Source organism: Heloderma suspectum, chromosome 6 (genome assembly GCF_057233095.1).
Source record: "Heloderma suspectum isolate Gila_16-S chromosome 6, 16-S_ref, whole genome shotgun sequence".
Classification (NCBI taxonomy): domain Eukaryota; kingdom Metazoa; phylum Chordata; class Lepidosauria; order Squamata; family Helodermatidae; genus Heloderma; species Heloderma suspectum.
In genome coordinates this window covers 99,308,842-99,327,995 of record NC_139463.1, presented here as the reverse complement: position 1 = coordinate 99,327,995, position 19,154 = coordinate 99,308,842, and the positions used below count along the sequence as shown (strand labels likewise).

The window sequence follows — 19,154 nt, the reverse complement described above, 5'->3', positions numbered from 1 at the left end:
AAATCAGAGAACATCAAAGAATTCCTTATATTACTGTAGTAGTGGGGACACTCAGTTATTTTAGTTAGTCTGGTTTCAGTCTTTAACATCCCTCCCTTCTGTGCATGTTTATAAATCTCACTCCCCTGCAGCGAAAATGTTATTTTAAGGCTAACTGTAGTAACTCACCCTAAAGCACTCTTTCACTCCTTCGTTGCTCTCTTAGATTGCTATTGCAACATTATGCTTCCTTGGTGTTCTGTAGTTTGTTGTTATGTAAAGTCCTTTCTCTGCTTTATTGCAGTAACGATCTTACCTTCTCATTGCTAGCAGGGGGAAGGAGAAAGGGAGAAAGAGGGCAGGGAATAGATGCAAAAGTGCACATATATGGAAACATGGGGTGGGGAGCAGTAACTCCACAGCAGATTGCTGGGATGCGGCAAAATTGGGGTGGGGGGGACCTAGAAATGAGGAACATTGCAATCCTATGTATCTCTACTCAGAAGTAAACCCCATTGGATCAATGAGGCTTCTTCCCCTGTAAGTGGGTTTAGAATTGCAGCCTATATCTCCTCTCCTCTGGGAGAGGAGTTCTGAGAAAAAAGAGGAACTAATAATAATAATAAGGAGAAGGAGAATCCCTTCCCAAATGGGCAAGCTGAAATATTAATTCGAAGACTTCTTTCTTTGTGAACAAAAATGCAATTGACAAGAGAATAGCAGCCAGGAAAAAAGGAAATAAAGTAAAATATCACATCACTAGCCATTGGCAATGACTCAGAAGTGATTCTTCAGATTTCCCTTAAGAAAGTGAAATCCCAAGTCCTCCAGAGCTCAGGCGGTCATGGAACTAGAAACAGGGACCTTTGCAATCCTATGCATCTCTACTCAGAAGTTAGCTCCATTGTGTTCAATGGAGCTTCCTCCCCTATAAGTGGGTTTAAAAGTGCAGCCAACATCTCCCAGAGGAGTTCTGAGAAACAAAAAGAGGAACATATAATAATAATAATGAGGAGGAGGACGAGGAGGAGGAGGAGAATCACTTCCAAAATGGGGAAGTTGAAATCTGAATTTGAAGACTTCTTTGTGAACCTAGTCCTCCAGAGCTCCCACTGCCACTGCCCAATTTCAACACATCCCAGCAGTCTGCTTCAAATTCAGATTTCCGCTTGCCCATTTGAGAAGGGATTCTCCTCCTCCTCCTCCTCCTCCTCCTTCACGTTCCTCCTTTTGTTTCTCAGAACTCCTCTGGGAGATGTTGGCTGCAATTCTAAACCCACTTACAGGGGAGGAAGCCCCACTGAACCCAATGAGGCTTCCTTCTGAATAAAGATACATAGGATTGCAGTGTCCCCCATTTCTAGCTCCCCACCCCATTTTTCCACATGTGTGCACTTTTGTCTGCTGCTTCCATCCCCCGCCCACTTTCTCCCTTTCTCCTTCCCCCTGCTTGCAATGAGAAGGCAAGATTGTGATAAAGCAGAGAAGTGATTTTGCATAACAGAGAAACTACAGAGCATCAAAGAAACAGAATGTTGCAATAGCGATCTAAGACAGCTGTGGAGAAGCAAAAGAGTGTTTTAGGGTGAGTTGCTACAGTTAGCCTTTAAGCCTTTTACTGCACTGGAGTGAGATTTATTTCTTACTTCTGAGTAAACATGCACAGAAGGGGGGGAATGTTAAAGATTAAGCAGGCTACCTAAAGTGATTGAGTGACTGAGTGTCCCCAGTAATGCAGTATTGTGAGGGGTCACTGCTGCACATTTAGTCCTGTTGCTATTTCACTATTGCAGTTTTAGAGGGAAAATAAATGTTAAAAAAAAATGGGTGGGGAGGGTTGGACATAGGTTGGGGAGGATGGGGTTGCAAATGCACACACTGGCCAGAGAAAGCAGAAGGGGCAGAACAAGGTGAGAGTGGGAGGTGGGAACAGGCTCTCTAAATGATGACATGAACAACACTCCACCCAGTAGCCACCCAAACAATTCACGGTAAAGTGCTGTGTGACCTGCCAAGTGCCCCAGGCTAGTTTTGGGATAACCCAGGTTTTCGACCCCTATGTTTCCCCAGACGGAGCAGATTTGACTCCAGTAAAAAACACAACAAAGTGGAAAGCGAACTAAACCTGTTGCTGTGTAGATTCCCCCTGTAAATTCAGATACCATCAGGGTGAATATTGGATTCATGGAAAGAAATATAGGACAGGCATCTTAACTGATGGCCAAAAGCTGGATCTGCTCAGCTAGGAAATCCAGAGGGAAAATAGGGACAGCTTTCACTGAATACAAAAGAAGGGTACAGAGAACAGGCCTTCATTTGCCAGGATTCAGTCTTGGAAAATGTGATGCTATAGTTAAGAAAAAAGCTTTCGGGCACCTCTCTTAAAAGAAATGATGCAATGCCCAGGAAGCATGATAGAAGGTGAGTTGAAGGGTGAAGATTATTAGGTCAGGATGGCGTCCAAGGTTGCATTACTATGTTAAGCTCTTCTCTTTCCCCCATTAGAGTTCCGTCTAGTGAATGGCTCAAGTCGCTGCTCTGGGCGGATTGAGGTGTTGCACAACCACCAGTGGGGGACCATTTGTGACTCTGGCTGGGACTTACATGATGCCCACGTTGTGTGCAAGGAGGTGAACTGTGGAGATGCCTTACAAGCATTAGCTGGAGCACGGTATGGCCAAGGAGCTGGCCCCATCTGGTTGGATGGAATTAATTGTGCAGGAAAAGAAGCATCCCTAAGCGAATGCCCAAAGAGGCCCTGGGGAAAGCATAGCTGTGACCACAGCCAGGATGCAAGTGTGGAGTGCTCAGGTAACGTTTTATGACTTGATCTAGGGCCAAGTCTCAAAGATACCTAAGATGAATATCACATTCTAGTTACATTACACTCAGTTGTTCTGTCAAGACATTTCGCAATGGCCCCACAAGAACACAGAATAGAACCCTCTCAACCCCGCCACCAAAAAAATGTTTCTGATAAATGACAGTGATCCTGCCACTGCATTTGTTCAGATCCTCCCAAGTAGGGATGTTTTGTGCATTGTATGTGAGAGAGAACAGTAGCCATTAAGAATTATCTACTTGCATATAAGCAAGCATTTTCTAGCATTCAATGTCCTTTGAAGAAGCATCTCCAAGTATTAGCTTTTCTAAAAGTCTGAAAATAATATAACTCTGATTAGCTCTTGTGAGCATATCTCACAAGAAAACACTTTCAGGCATCAAGGTGGAGACATAATGTTATCCATGGCCTTTAATCATTCCAGACCCCAAATGGATTAGATTGGTGAACGGTTCAAGTCATTGCTCTGGGAGAATTCAGCTGCTCAAGAAAGGACGGTGGGGGACCGTGTGTGATGATAGCTGGAACCTAAAGGAGGCCCAAGTCGTGTGCAGGGAAGTTGGCTGTGGAGACGTCTTGTCGGCTCCAATGGAAGCTCACTTTGGAAGAGGATTTGGTCCCATCTGGCAGGTTGGCGTCCACTGTGAAGGGAAGGAAGCTACCCTCCAAGAGTGCAGTCTCGGACCTTGGGGAGATCATGACTGCCACCTAGATGCTGGTGCTGTGTGCTCAGGTAATGCACTAGAACAGGGGTCTGTGATGCAGTGCCTGTTGGTGCCCCTGACTGTGCTCTGTTGGAACACTTGGCTAATAGCCCTCCACTCCTGTGGAAGACAGGAGCTCTCATGAGCCTATACCCTACCATGTGAAGATCTGCCTATGACAATGGGACAACATACTGAGTTAGTCCATATTCTGCCTTCTGTTGATGAATGGGGGATTTCTGGGGATTTCCCCCTCCCTCACACACCACAGCTCACCCCATTCAGAAGGGTCCACTGATCCTCTACGTAGCATTTTTAAGGACCTGGAGAGGCTGCCGTGAAGAGGGAAGTCCTCTTGTGCCAGCCCAGCTACAGATGCCTAAATCTGGATCCAATTCATTGTCCTTCCTTACCCAGGTCACCATCATTCCCCCCCCCCCAACTGATCCAGGTCATGTACTGTGGAACATTTGGGGCCTGATCTCATTTTGGACAGCCCCAGGGTTGCCATGGATACCATGAACCCCTGAGACACTCCCAAGAGGCAGTCTGCCGAGGGATACTGGAATCACAGTCCTCGGAGACTCTAAGACTATGCCCAAGATTATCCAGACTAGCTCAGACAGGGAGACTGTTTGTCACCAAGATAATTCCTCCATCTCCAAGCACTCCATACAAAGAGAAGGCCAAGATGGGGAGGGACGGGAGGAGGTGTAGTTTTGTGACTGACAGCTTTCAAAAAGGAAATAATATTAACAGGACTCTCCTTTTTACCAACAATCACAATGTATGGGGAATTTTCTCTCCCAGTGCTACCACCACCTACAGGGCAACTGCTCCTTCATTGGGCAATACCACCTGTGGAGTTTCTTCTTTTTAGCAAATGCTTATATTTCAGAGACTAAGGAACTCTCTACAACTATAACTCAGGCTTAATCAAGATGACCCTTTTCCGCTTCCAGCAATTCTCTCAGAATACTTACACATACACACACACACACACACACACACACACCCCACCCTAGTAGCTTACTATAAGAGGCTTAGGTGAGAGGGGCCTCAACAATGGAAATAAGATGATGTATTAAACAAATTAATTTACTGAAGGGATATTTTGCACATAAGGGAATCCTAATATTTATGTTGGGGCTTTCAAAAGCCTGTTTGCTGACACTTAAGGACTCAAGAGACACGCGTCTTAATGGCTTATTTTACCTCAGGACAAATTTCCTAAAACTCCACCACAGCCAAATACACTTACGACCAGATCCAGCTCTTGGGTACAGTCTTCCTATGACTCCCAGAACTCCTCCTGTTGTAGTTCTGGCTGTTTGAACAGTTTATCTGAGTTTTTACTGCCTGCTTGTATAACTAGGGATGGTGCAGCCACCCGATTCAATCCAGGAATCTGTCGGAACCCCCCTGCCCACACCCCCGAATCCTGCTCAGCAAGCCCCTGCCCCCCTTCACCCCCCCTTGCTCGTCGAGCAGCCCACACTCACCCCAGTGTCCTCGTTGACTTCTGTGGTTGCCATTTTTTAAAAAATAAAATGGAGATTGAAAAAATGTGCGTATTTGTGTATGCATGAAAATGTGCATTTTCTGCAAATGTGCATATTTTGTTTTATGAAAATACACATTTTGTGAATGCGCATATTTGCGTATGTGTGGAACTGTGCATTTCCCCAAAACATGCATTTCACGCATACACAACTGTGTGCATTCACAAAAATGGCCATGTTCATTCATACAAAAATATGCCCTTTTTTTGTGATTGCCATTTTATTTTTTAAAAAATGGTGACTGAGGAGCTCAGTGAGGCTGTCAGGGTGAGTGCAGGCTGCTCACTGAACAAGGGAAGTGCTTGAGTGCAGTTCGGTGACCAGAGAGCGAGGGCAGGGGCTGAGCACATGCCCCGAAAACCCAGACAGTGGTGAGTTCAGACATCCCTACGTATAACTTTCCTCTGGCAAGATTGTAGGACAGTCACCTTGGATAATACAGCCATATGCTCTATATCCCTGGTCTTCCCCAGACATGTAAGGTTATCCCACAGAAAAGAAATAGCTTAATATTCAGGCCTTAGCTATTCACTTTCATAGAATCATAGAATAGTGGGGTTGGAAAGAGTCTATAAGACCATCGAGTCCAACCGCCTCCTCAATGCAGGAATCCAAGTCAAAGCATCCCTCACAGATGGCTGTCCAGCTTCATCTTGAATGCCTCCAGTGTGGGAGAGCCCACTACCTCCCTAGGTAATTGGTTCCATTGTCATATTGCTCTAACAGTCAGGAAGTTTCTCCTGATGTTCAGCTGGAATCTGGCTTTCTCCTCAACTTTCTGTTAGCCCTTCTATAATATCACCCACAAACCAGCAGACTTTCTCCCTCATTGATTATCAATGAACTCCTTGAATTCTGATGGTCAACTGTCATTTTCCAACAGCCAATCAATGTTGAGTTTACCTGATCCAGGCCCCATCTATGAATATTGGAAATCATCAGTTTTCTCCCCCTTCAGGACGTCACCAAGCAACCACTAAATAGGTCTTTGACAGTAACAAAGCAAGGCCTTGCACCTACTCAGATACATTATAGTCTCTCAGAGGTCACACAAAGTAGGCATTACAGAACAACAATAGGTATATACATCACATTTCTTCATATGGTGCTTTTGGGAGGAATGTAGAAAGAACTTATCATAGGCTGTTCCTGTGTTTTCCCTGCGTGTTGTAACTTCTGTCTCTTGAAGTGGGGCAGCAGCAGCACTCAAAGCTTAAATGAATGGCTTGAGAGACAGTACTAACTGGGTGATGCCTGTACACACTGTTGCCTCTTTAGTTTGTATCTGCTGTTAACACCTACTGGCCATTCTAGAAAACAGGCAGAAAACAAAGCTGGATATGGGGAGAGCTGATCTTACCATCTCTGATGCCTCCTCTTTGACTGCTCTTAATCTAAAGCAGGAATGAGAAACTACCAGCCCATAGGCCTTCTTATAAAGTATGCTTTAATTTACATGGATATGCATATCACATACATGTAATCCAAACACATACTTGAGGGATCTTTTGGCACTGAACTCTGGGCGCTTAGAAAAACCTGGCACCACCCAAAGTTGAGCAAGTCAGAGACCACAACAATGTCTTTGAAAGCAATTCTTGGATTTATTAAAGAAGAATTTAAAATGAATTAAAATAACACATCAGGGGAATTAGAACTATATATACATCTGGGGAATTAGAATCATACATTAACACCCAGGAGGTTAGAGGCAAGCATTTAAAGTCAATAGTGAACTACACTGGGATGCATAGAAAATGGTGTGGGGGGGGTGTAGGGGGAGAAAGTGTTTGTGGAGCTGGAGAAGGAACTGTCAGCTTGGGATGATTTGAATGGGGGAGAAACCGACTCTTGGGGAGTTGTGAAAGAGAATTTGGAGGAGGGATGAGAGCAAAGGCAGGGGTTTTTGGGAGAAAGTGGATGGAGAAAGAGCTAAAGCCTAAGAGTTTTGGAGTTTGGTATTGGGTGGAATATTAGGGAAAGGGAAGAAAAGAGAGAAGGAGAATAGAAGATGATGCAAGGATTTACCTCTCCTTATCTGCTGGCTTGTGAAGTGATGGGAAGCTCTGTTGAATTCTTCAGAGAAAGAGGGGAAGAAAGCGGGGGTTGCTCTTCTGAGCAGAAAGGATGGAAGGAGTCCTCTTTCCTTTTCTCCCTCACTGCATATTCTATGAATTTGGGTTGCTGTTTTTATCCTTTTTCTCCCAGGATGTAGTACTCAGAATAAAACAAAACAAGGCTTTTTTTCCAGGATTACTCATGGATATTGGAAAATGGACTTTTAGGTGTCAGACATTAAGGGAAGAAAGAAGACAATGGGATTCCCTTTCTTTCTGATGTATGGGAAAGATGGGAGTTGATGGGTGCATATTTCTTGCTTTCAGAGGTCCAGGTGAACAAGATAGCCAGGGGGATTTTGGTGATGGTCTTAAGCAAAGGTGACAAAAGAGTCATGTGGGCATGCTTGCTTACACAATATTGTGTTTTCAGGGTCTTACGGCTTTAAAAGGCATTGAATTCTTTATTTTCCCTTCTATTTGGCTTAAACAGGAAGGTTAGAAATCAGCATAAATATTTTCATGGTGGGGGCTTCTGTGATTGTTGTCCTGGGGCAAGAACTGAAATCTGCAAGTGTTAACACAGAGGAATTACAGCAATCAGAGCACAGTGGCTGGCCAGAAAGTTTATGCAAGAAGTCTGCATCTCCTCTTGGGTTGTGCAAGGCCTTAACATCCTATAGGACCTGTTTTTCTGCCCTTCTCCAAGACCAAAAACCCATAGTCCCTGTCCAGATGCAGGCCACATTTTCCCAGATCAGCAGAATTTGGGGGTACTTCGTCACAATTCTCCCTGTTGTTGCGGTGAAGACATAGAACTTACTCCCCACTCTATAATATCTTTGTGGTGGCTGCCATCTGCAGTTCTATGTCGTGGAGTTTGTGCAGATGGTGCTTTATCCAGCAGGTCAAGTCTATCATACATCCTCTTATAATCACTTGTGCAGCCAACAGCACCACAGTGGGGTGGAATACAATGGAAAAAACCTCTACTTGCTATGGGGCTTTAGCCAAGAAGTGTTTCTTACCAAGAACAGTTAACAGCTGTTTGTACTTTGGCTAAAATTTGATTAATAACTTGGTTGACTTTTGACACTGCATTGTTACCTAATTCTTTTACTCTAAGTAGTTCTTCCTGTAAGGAGGGGTGAGAAGGAAGGGTTTTAAGGATAGAGATACTACAACTAAGAAATACAGGAGTGAGGCTGGTAAAAAGAGGGGAAAATACTTTCATGTCATCTATATGTCGAAAGAAAAATCACATCTTTGCACAAAACTAACACTGCAAAAACAACTATTAACATAGTAACATATATAACTATGACAATCTTCTTTTTGGATCACATTAAAAGAACAATGGGAATTGTTTACAGGTTGTGGAGAAAAACAATTTTTCACAAGCTTGAAACCTAATACTGTTACGATTTGTATCTTTTTACATTAATGTTTCTAGTGTAGTTTCTTCTTACTGATGACTGCAAACATCATTGTTCAGGAGCTGGATATTTTGAGTTTTTGACATAAGTCTTACATGAAGATGTGGTCCATAAGCCAAGCAATGCTATAGTTAACTCTCGTTTTGTACATGTGGAGGCTTGTTGTCATCTATGGCACAGCAATCTGATTTTCATGTTCTCTTCTTCAGGAAAGCAGGTTTTAAAGTTTTCGTGAGCTGTGGTCTTGGTATCATGGCTCAGCCCTTATTCTCAGCAAGCATCTTGTCTACGGCACACTTATATTCTAACGTTCATCTGCAACAATATGGACTTTTCATAGGGAGCACCTGCTTGGAAGCAAACAGAGAGAGATGTAAGGATGTCAGAGAATTTCTCCACGAATCTCGGAGGGCTGAATGCCAGCGCATTCGGCCCCCTGAATTGGTGGAGAAATGGTCTGCCCCCCCCGCACCCCCCGGGATGGGACTTACCTTGCTCGAATGTCCCTGGCGGCGGCGGCGGCTCCGGCGGCGGTTCAGCGGCGGCGGCCGGTCTTCTGACCGGCTGCCGCCGCCATTTCCAAGTAAAACAAACAAACAAACAAACATTTCCAAGTAAAACAAAGGCTTCCCTCCCTCCCCATTCTTTTAGTAGGCATGTTTGGGCCTCCAGCATGGCACAAGAAAGGTTTTATGGTAATAAGCAACTTTGTCTGCTTTCATGTTGGGCCACCAACTTTTGTTTTTTTCTTGTTGTTTCCCTTGATGCTTGACTGGTGCACCATGTGATCGTGATCCTCCTGTGCCTTGCTAAAGGCTCGCCAGTGTCTGTAGCTATTGGGAGGTACTGCCTTGCAAACACTTTTAAATTTCTGAATCTGGGGTCTCCATGTACGGTCTTTGCCAGCTGCTGCTTGCACTTCAAGTCTTGGATCTTCTTCTTGTAATGCATCAGAATTGGGGACTCCAAGTACAGCATAAGGGGGAGAAGAAGTCGTTAATTCAATGGACTGTTGCTTTTAGTTTCTCTGGATTTTCTTTACTGTGCATTCAATACAAAGGAATGTTAATAGCATGTTGTTGTTGTTGTTGTTCAGTCGTGTCCGACTCTTCGTGACCCCATGGACCATAGCACGCCAGGCCTTCCTGTCCTGCGCTCTCTCCCGGAGTGTGCTCAAGTTCATATTCATTGCATCGGTGATGCTATCTAGCCATCTCATCCTCTGCCGTCCCCTTCTCCTTTTGCCTTCAGTCTTTCCCAGCATCAGGGTCTTTTTCAGAGAGTTTTCTCTTCGCATTAGGTGGCCAAAATATTGGAGCTTCAGCTTCAGGATCTGTCCTTCCAATGAGCACTCAGGGTTGATTTCCTTTAGGATGGACTGATTTGACCTCCTTGCAGTCCAGGGCACTCGTAAGAGTCTTCTCCAGCACCACAGTTTGAAAGCATCAATTCTTCGGCGCTCAGCCTTCCTTATAGTCCAGCTCTCACAGCCATACATTACTACTGGGAAAACCATAGCTTTGATTAGATGGACCTTTGTCGGCAAGGTGATGTCTCTGCTTCTTACTATGCTGTCTAGGTTGGCCATAGCTTTCCTCCCAAGGAGCAAGCGTCTTTTAATTTCAGGGCTACAGTCACCGTCTGCGGTGATCTTGGAGCCCAAGAAAGTAAAATCTGTCACTGCTTCCATTTCTTCCCCTTCTATATGCCAGGAAGTGATGGGGCCAGATGCCATGATCTTCATTTTTTTAATGTTGAGTTTCAAACCAGCTTTTGCATTCTCCTCTTTCACCCTCAACAAGAGGCTCTTTAGATCCTCTTCGCTTTCTGCCATTAGGGTGGTATCGTCTGCATATCGGAGGCTGTTGATAATTCTCCCAGCAATCTTAATTCCGACCTCTGATTCATCCAACCCGGCATTTCTCATGATGTACTCTGCATATAAGTTAAATAAGCAGGGTGACAATATGCAGCCTTGTCGTACTCCTTTCCCAATTTGGAACCAATCGGTTGTTCCATGTCTGGTTCTTACTGTTGCTTCTTGACCCTCGTACAGGTTTCTCAGGATACAGGTAAGGTGGTCTGGTACTCCCATCACTTTAAGAATTTGCCACAGTTTGTTGTGATCCACACAATCAAAGGCTTTAGCGTAGTCAATGAAGCAGAAATAGATGTTTTTCTGGAATTCTCTTGCTTTCTCCATGATGCAGCGAATGTTGGCAATTTGATCTCTAGTTCCTCTGCCTCTTCGAAACCCAGATTGTACTTCCAGTAGTTCTCGGTTCGCATACTGCTGAAGCCTAGCTTGTAGGATTTTGAGCATAACCTTGCTGGCATGTGAAATGAGTGCAATTGTGCGGTAGTTTGAACACTCTTTGGCGTTGCCCTTCTTTGGAATTGGAATGTAAACTGACCTTTTCCAGTCTTGCGGCCATTGTTGAGTGTTCCAAATTTGTTGGCATATTGAATGCAGCACTTTAACAGCATCATCTTTTAGGATTTTAAATAGCTCAGCTGGAATACTGTCATCTCCACTAGCTTTGTTGTTAGTAATGCTTCCTAAGGCCCACTTGACTTCACTTTCTAAGATGTCCGGCTCAAGTTCAGTGACCGCACTATCCTGGCTATCAGGGACATTCAGATCTTTCCTGTATAGTTCTTCTGTGTATTCTTGCCACCTCTTCTTAATCTCATCTGCTTCTGTTAGGTCCCTGCCTTCTTTGTCCTTTATCATGCCCGTCTTTGCACAAAATGTTCCCTTGAGATCTCCGATTTTCTTGAAGAGATCTCTAGTCTTTCCCATTCTATTGTTTTCCTCAATTTCTTTGCATTGTTCATTGAAGAAGGCCTTCTTGTCTCTCCTTGCTATTCTCTGGAACTCTGCATTCAGTTGGATATATCTTCCCCTTTCTCCCTTGCTTTTCGCTTCCCTTCTTTCCTCAGCTACTTGTAAAGCCTCATCAGACAGCCACTTTGCTTTCTTGCATTTCTTTTTCTTTGGGATGGATTTCGTTGCTGCCTCCTGAACAATGTTACGGACCTCCGTCCATAGTTCCTCAGGCACTCTGTCTATCAGGTCTAATCCCTGAAATCTATTCCTCACCTCCACTGTGTATTCATCAGGGATATGATTTAGGTCATACCTGAATGGTTTAGTGGTTTTCCCAACATTCTTCAATTTAAGCCGAAATTTTGCAAGAAGCAGCTCATGATCTGAGCCACAGTCAGCTCCAGGTCTTGTTTCGACTGACTGTATAGAGCTTCTCCATCTTTGGCTGCAAAGGACATAATCAATCTGATTTCGATATTGACCATCTGGTGATGTCCATGTGTAGAGTCGTCTCTTGTGCTGTTGGAAAAGAGTGTTTGCTATGATCAGCGTGTTCTCTTGGCAAAACTCTATTAACCTTTGTCCTGCTTCATTCTGTACACCAAGGCCATGCTTGCCTGTTATCCCGGTGATTTTTTGACTTCCTACTTTAGCATTCCAATCCCCTATGATGAAGAGGACATCTTTTTTTTGGTGTTAGTTCTAGAAGGTGTTGTAGGTCTTCATAGAACCGATCAACCTCAGCTTCTTCGGCATCAGTGGGTGGGGCATAGACTTGAATTACTGTGATGTTGAATGGTTTGCCTTGGATTCGTACTGAGATCATTCTATCGTTTTTGAGATTGTACCCCAGTACTGCTTTTCCCACCCTTTTGTTGACTATGAGTGCTACTCCATTTCTTCTAAGGGATTCTTGCCCACAATAGTAGATATGATGGTCACCTGAATTAAATTTGCCCATGCCTGTCCATTTTAGTTCGCTGATTCCCAAGATGTCGATGTTCAATCTTGCCATCTCATGTTTGACCACCTCCAACTTACCTTTATTCATTGATCTGACATTCCAGGTTCCTAAACAATATTGTTCTTTACAGCATCGGATTTTCTTTTCACCACCAGACACATCCACAGCTGAGTGTCCTTTCGGCTTTGGCCCAGCCGCTTCACTCTTTCTGGCGCTACTTGGAAATACCCTCCGCTCTTCCCCAGTAGTATATTGGACACCTTCCGACCTGAGGGGCTCATCTTCCGGTGTCATCTCTTTTAGCCTTGTGTTACGTTCCATGGGGTTTTCTTGGCAAGAATACTGGAGTGGGTTGCCATTTCCTTCTCCAGCGGACCACATTTTGTCAGAACTCTCTGCCATGACCTGTCCGTCTTGGGTGGCCCTGCACGGCATAGCTTATGGCTTCACTGAGTTATACAAGCCCCTTCGCCACAACAAGGCAGTGATCCATGAAGGGGGTTAATAGCATGAGTACATAGTAATTCAATAACACTTTTACTGCTTGCTCTGCAGTGGCAGGGAGTTCCATGGGTGAGCATTTTGTTTGCAAACAGATTGCTCTAGATTCTTTTTCACCTGTGCTTTTGGGAGGCAAAAACATTAGTGTTTGTACACCTATGTCATGGGTGCACTTTGGTTTAGCACTTTGCTGTTTCATGCTGGCATCTAAAAGGAAAAGTCCAGTGTTAGCAATGTTTGGGTTCACACAGACAGGTTGCACAGTATTCTGGGCTTCCAGATCTTTGTCTACTCTCTTGTGAATGTCATCTGAGACTACTTGCTGGTTTAGGGAGAAAACAATGTTAATTTTGGAACTTAATTCAGGTTTCAGGCAGACACTTCTTGCAGCTGGAGGCTCTACATCTGGAATTTTTCTAGTATTGAAAAACTGTTAGCAAGCAAAATAAACTGTTCATTGGCATATTGGAGAACTTGTTTGTTAGTAGGTACAAGAGAAACAATAAAGTTACTATTCTCTTTTCTTGGACTCAGAAGTGTAGCTTTTAAAATCATACAGAGTTCTTGATCTTTGTTTCTAGTAGAATCTTCTACTTTCAATGACAGTATTTGGCTATTAGACACAGAATTTGCTTCTATATTTGCACATGTAGGTTCTTGTTTACTCACTGGGTTTTTACTCTGAACTTGAAAGGCAAGTTCATTCTTAGGCTCAATGGATTCAAGGAGGAGAGCTTCTAATTCTTGCATTAAAGTTTTTTTTTTTCTGGTTGCACAAAATTAGGCTCAACATTGAGATCACAAATCAACTGTCTAAGGAAGGTGTTTTTGTTGTTGCTGTTGTTGTTGTTTCTATCTGTGGATTGGAGTTTTGTACTAGGGACATTTTTATTGGGCTGGCTAGGTTTCTCTTTCAAAACCCAATTTGAACTTAAACACTTGATCAACACATTTGCTTCTGTTGTTAATTGGGCTAGGTTCTCCCGATCTCCCACTTTAGCCCTAAAAGTGGATCTTCTCAAAATACCATGGTTAGGAATCCTTCGGAAAGTTCCAAGGGAAACCTGGCATCCCTAACAAGGCTGTTTGCCATGTTCTTGCTCGGGAGAATGATTTCTAACTGCTGCCACAGGTGCCGGAGCCTTATGCACTTGTCCTCTCTGTAATTCTGCTAGTGCACTCATGAGCTCATGTGCGGGCTGTAAATGGTATTTATCCATGTTTTCTTCCATATTACACAGTTCCTCCCAAATGTAATTCCTTAAGGGATGCATACTGGGTCTGTTAGAAGGCTCAGGTGTAGAATTTTGTGCAGGGTTGGGGTGGCTGTTGTTCCTATCCTATTTCTATTGTTTTCACGGGACCCTCAGTAGTTTCTGTCAGGCAGGGAGTATTGGTGACTATTGCAGGCATCCTGTCTAGGCAAAACCTTTGAGTGGGGGCCATCGTTTGTGTAAGGAATGGCTTGCACTGGCTCTAGCTGGGAATGCTTGGGAGTGGGTTTCTTTAAAGTTCCAGTCTCCCTCAATAAGTTGGCTGTTTGGTGTACAGCACTCAAAAGGTCTTGTCAAGTCATCCCTTGAAGATCAATGCGTCCCATAGCCAATCTAGTTTGTGCAGTACGCCCTGCATAAATTGCATTCATGAAATTCTGGTGGTTAAAATTTCTTTGATTGTGTTCACCAGAGGAATAGTATCAGACAATATTCCCCAAAACTTTTTTCTAATTAAATATGCTTCAGGGCTTTCTGAAGAATTTTGATTTTCTAAAAGGAACAGTCCTTGCAAACTTTGTCCAGGATGAAAAGGGTTTACTAAGTTTTTCAACCATTCTTCTGCATTAATGGTCTGCAAATTCATCATACTTATTCCTGACTCAGCAGTGTACGGAGTCAGAAGGTGCAGTTGCTGCATGGGCTAACTGAGTTAAATCCATGGCATCTACAGAAGGGTGTGATTAGTGGACTCTTGCCAACCAAGAAATGACAGTATCCTTGCTGAGAGGTCCCATCTGATCTGCTATTAATTTTGCCTGAGCAGGGGTCCATCTTATGGTCTCTCTGATGTCTTCCCTTTCAGTTCTTGCTTCATCTCCTGGCCTTCTATTAACTGTTCTTTCTGCTACTGGAACTACAGCTTTGACTTCTTGTGTTACTGGTTCCTGCCACTCCAAGTTAAATGGGGTCTGGGGGATGGCATCTATGTGCATATGGTATTCACAGTGCTATTGGGGAAAGGCTGGAAGTTCAGTTCAGTCTTCCATCCTTACCGTTGCTACAATTCCTCTGTGAAGGCTGAGATGTTTCTGTAGCTCTTGAATGGTGGCCTGACATTTCTCATGGCTTGTGGAAACTTTTGCCAGGCAGTTTTGATCTGCTAAAAACCTTGCTCCCATTTGGGCTTCTTCTAAACCAGCGGTTCTCAACCTGTGGGTCGCGACCCCTTTGGAGGTCGAACGACCCTTTCACAGGGGTCGCCTAAGACCATCGGAAAACACATATTTCCGATGGTCTTAGGAACCAAGACACCGCTCCTCTATTCGTCTCCAGGCGGGTCCGCCCCCATGCAGATACGCCCACATACGAGTACCCAGCGTGATGACATCATCACGCCAACCCCATCACATACACCCCGTACAAATACAGGTGTATGTGACAGGGTTGGCGCCATAATGTACTTATGTGGACCAGTCACACATGGGTAGAGAGCAGCTACTGTGTAGAAAGCAGCTGCTGTGTTGAAAGCAGCTACTCTGTTAAAAGCAGCTACTGTGTTGAAAGCAGCAGTATTGGAGGTAAAATGACACTTCATGAATTATAATTACTGGGTAAATGTAAAATCATGTACTGTAAAATCATCAACTACTGCCAAAAAAAAAATATCTGTACCATGGGAACGTAATCTGGATGCTGATCCGTCTTTTTTATATTCAGCTGTGGTTGATGTGAATACTACCCCCTTGTGATACCACCCTAATGGCAGAAAGCGAAGAGGATCTCAAGAGCCTCTTGTTGAGGGTGAAAGAGGAGAGTGCAAAAGCTGGTTTGAAACTCAACATTAAAAAAACTAAGATCATGGCATCTGGCCCTATCACTTCCTGGCATATAGAAGGGGAAGAAATGGAAGCAGTGACAGATTTTACTTTCTTGGGCTCCAAGATCACCGCAGACGGTGACTGTAGCCCTGAAATTAAAAGACGCTTGCTCCTTGGGAGGAAAGCTATGGCCAACCTAGACAGCATAGTAAGAAGCAGAGACATCACCTTGCCGACAAAGGTCCGCCTAATCAAAGCTATGGTTTTCCCAGTAGTAACGTATGGCTGTGAGAGCTGGACTATAAGGAAGGCTGAGCGCCGAAGAATTGATGCTTTCGAACTGTGGTGCTGGAGAAGACTCTTACGAGTCCCCTGGACTGCAAGGAGGTCAAATCAGTCCATCCTAAAGGAAATCAACCCTGAGTGCTCATTGGAAGGACAGATAATGAAGCTGAAGCTCCAATATTTTGGCCACCTAATGCGAAGAGAAAACTCCCTGGAAAAGACCCTGATGCTGGGAAAGACTGAAGGCAAAAGGAGAAGGGGACGGCAGAGGATGAGATGGCTAGATAGCATCACCGATGCAATGAATATGGACTTGAGCACGCTCCGGGAGAGAGCGCAGGACAGGAAGGCCTGGCGTGCTATGGTCCATGGGGTCACGAAGAGTCGGACACGACTGAACGACTGAACAACAACAACAACAACAACAACATGTAAAAACAACAACACAGAGAATGGTAAATCATAGGAAACTTTAATGAACTGTATTGACTGAACTATGCCATGTATCATCTTTTGTATTATTAAAGCTAATAAGTAGCATATTACTTCATAAGTAATATGAAGTAGCAACAAAAATAATTTTATGGTTGGGGGTCACCACAACATGAGGAACTGTATTAAAGGGTCTCAGCATTAGGAAGGTTGAGAACCACTGCTCTAAACATTTTTAAGTGTAGCCTGTTCACTCTCTGCTAGGTTAGCTTCCCGTTTAGCCAAATCTCTTTCTGCTTGCATGTCACTCACCCAAGAAGCCCACTTGCATTTCTCAGAGGTAAAATCAAGTCTTTCTCTCTCCCATTCACTCTCCTTTTTCTGCCATGCATCTGTCTCTGCCTCTCATGCATGCACTCCTCCCTTGCAGACTTGCAACTCAATCTTGCACTCTTCTTCACATTCTTTAAGTCTCTTTTCATATTGCTCCCTGCATTCTTGCGACTCACGTTCATGCCCATATAGCATATCTTTGTTATCTACCAAAGCACATAAAATTGTCCACATTGCTCCATTTAATTTTCTAGATTTGTTACACCTGAATTTTCCACAAAATTTCTTACAGAATTCTGCATAATGTTCTTTTGCAGTGGCTACTGGATTTCGAGTCTTAAATGATCCACCTACCCGAGGACATTCTCCATGTTTTCTTACAAATTTCTCTAGCTTAGAAAGTTCATTCTTTGGTTTTAAAGGAGCTTCCACTGAAACAAATTCAGAAGCCATTCTATTTTTTCTTTGTGAGGGAACCAGATTGCTTGAACTTAATACTTCTACGCAGCTGCCAGTAGGGGATGAGTATTAGGACTGACTTAGTTACTAAAGCCGGGGGGAGGGGATCCAGGAGAAAGGGGAACTTTTAAAAAAAGTGTTGTCTGTCTTTTGCTAGAAAAGGGGGGTTAGTGGGGACAACTAGAAAAATCCTGTAGGGCCGATCTACATTGCTCCCGCTATCACAATGAATTTGGTGTCCCGTCGGGTTAAACGCTCTCGCATTAAAACGTGATTATTCACACTCACACATTTTCCCCATTGCAGTGCTTCATCGAATGCACAAGCTCGGTTCACACTTGAGCACTGTGCTGTTTTCCTGCGCACGCTTGTCTGATCTCAGATGCTAAGCGGGGTCGGCCCCGTTCAGTAGTTGGATGAGCGACCGCCTGGGAATCAGGCTTCGTGCATTGAGCAGGGGCTTGTTGTATCCCTTCAAATGAAACTAAGTTTTACCCCCTCCTATCCCCTGCGCTGGACGTTTTTTTAAAAATCCAGGCATTATCCTTGCAGAATTGGGGCTTCTCCATGATGTTTTTTTTTTCTAATTGAGGCATGATCTTTGAAGCTTCGAAGTTGTGAAGCTTCACAACTTGTGAAGTGGACTTCTATATCTGTTCATTTCCTCTGGTTTTTTTTTGGCATACTGTGGCTTCAAACAGGAAAAAGGATATGGTTTATCAAGCAATGCAGACCGTTGACTGTGGTCAAGCACACTGTCAGATCTCAGGGAGAAATTATATGTGATAAGGAAGAGCAGTGTTACAGTATTTTATTCCAGAAGCTACGAGCCCCAGCTGAGATCTTCATTCATTGGACAATAGAAATGGTCACTGCTGGGTACTGAGCTGAGTGGTCTTTCAGGATGAATTGCTTTTTCAGCCTCATCTTTCTTGTTTGGTATCATTGATGGAAAAGTAGTGGTACCAGGCAATGGCAGACTGGGAGGACCAGGGACCCAGGGTAAGTTAAATTAAAGGGCACAATTAAAGTTGAGTTTGTGGGGGAAAGTTAACACACTAAAGATGAATCCATACCTCAGGTTGTTTATGCTATATGTGGGATTCCTCTATTTATACCAGGCAATTATTTACAAAACTTCAGTGCTTTGTTTCGTAAATGGGGTGGTGGTGGTTCCTCTCCACCATGAATGTCTTTGAAATGGATGCAACTTCCAATTAAAGAAGGTTGGTTTGGTTTTCCAAACTTTGCTTTATACCATTGGGCCTACTTGTTGATCTGTATTAAATCTGGGTCTTTTTCAGTCTGATTAGATTTTCCACCCTGGTCAGTTCTGGAATCCTTCTGTTTGGACCCTCTTTCCAAATGGATGGCACTAGGCTCTCATCATATTAGAACAGAGAAAACCCTCCCATAATTCTGACTGTTAGACTGTTACAATATCAGGTCAATTACAGTTTGATCCATTTTCTCATGCTCAGCTGAGAAATCCAGATTTAAAAATGGGAAAGAAAACGTTTTTGTGGTGGACTTGGATGGATAAGATGATTTTTACCCTGGATCAATGGATCTGGATGATGAGTTTCTGGGGCAATCTACATTACAACTTTAAACTGGTTTCAAACCTGTTTTTAGTGATTACGGCTACCTAATACAGGAATTCTGGGAATTGTAGCTCTAGGAAGAGGGGCCACTTGGTCAGGGGACAGGGGTCTCTAGCAAAGAATTCTCAGTAC

The 19,154-nt window shown here is 43.8% G+C and overlaps 1 protein-coding gene across 1 annotated transcript in view; it reads left to right on the top strand.

Moving 5' to 3' along the window:
• LOC146342050 (antigen WC1.1-like) overlaps positions 1-19,154 on the top strand; it is a 101,229-nt gene that overhangs the window by 54,031 nt on the left and 28,044 nt on the right. The window contains exons 14-15 of the mRNA XM_084805537.1: positions 2,485-2,790; positions 3,246-3,554. Of these exons, the coding sequence (XP_084661663.1) occupies positions 2,485-2,790; positions 3,246-3,554 (615 nt within the window). The remainder of the gene's footprint in view (positions 1-2,484; positions 2,791-3,245; positions 3,555-19,154) is intronic.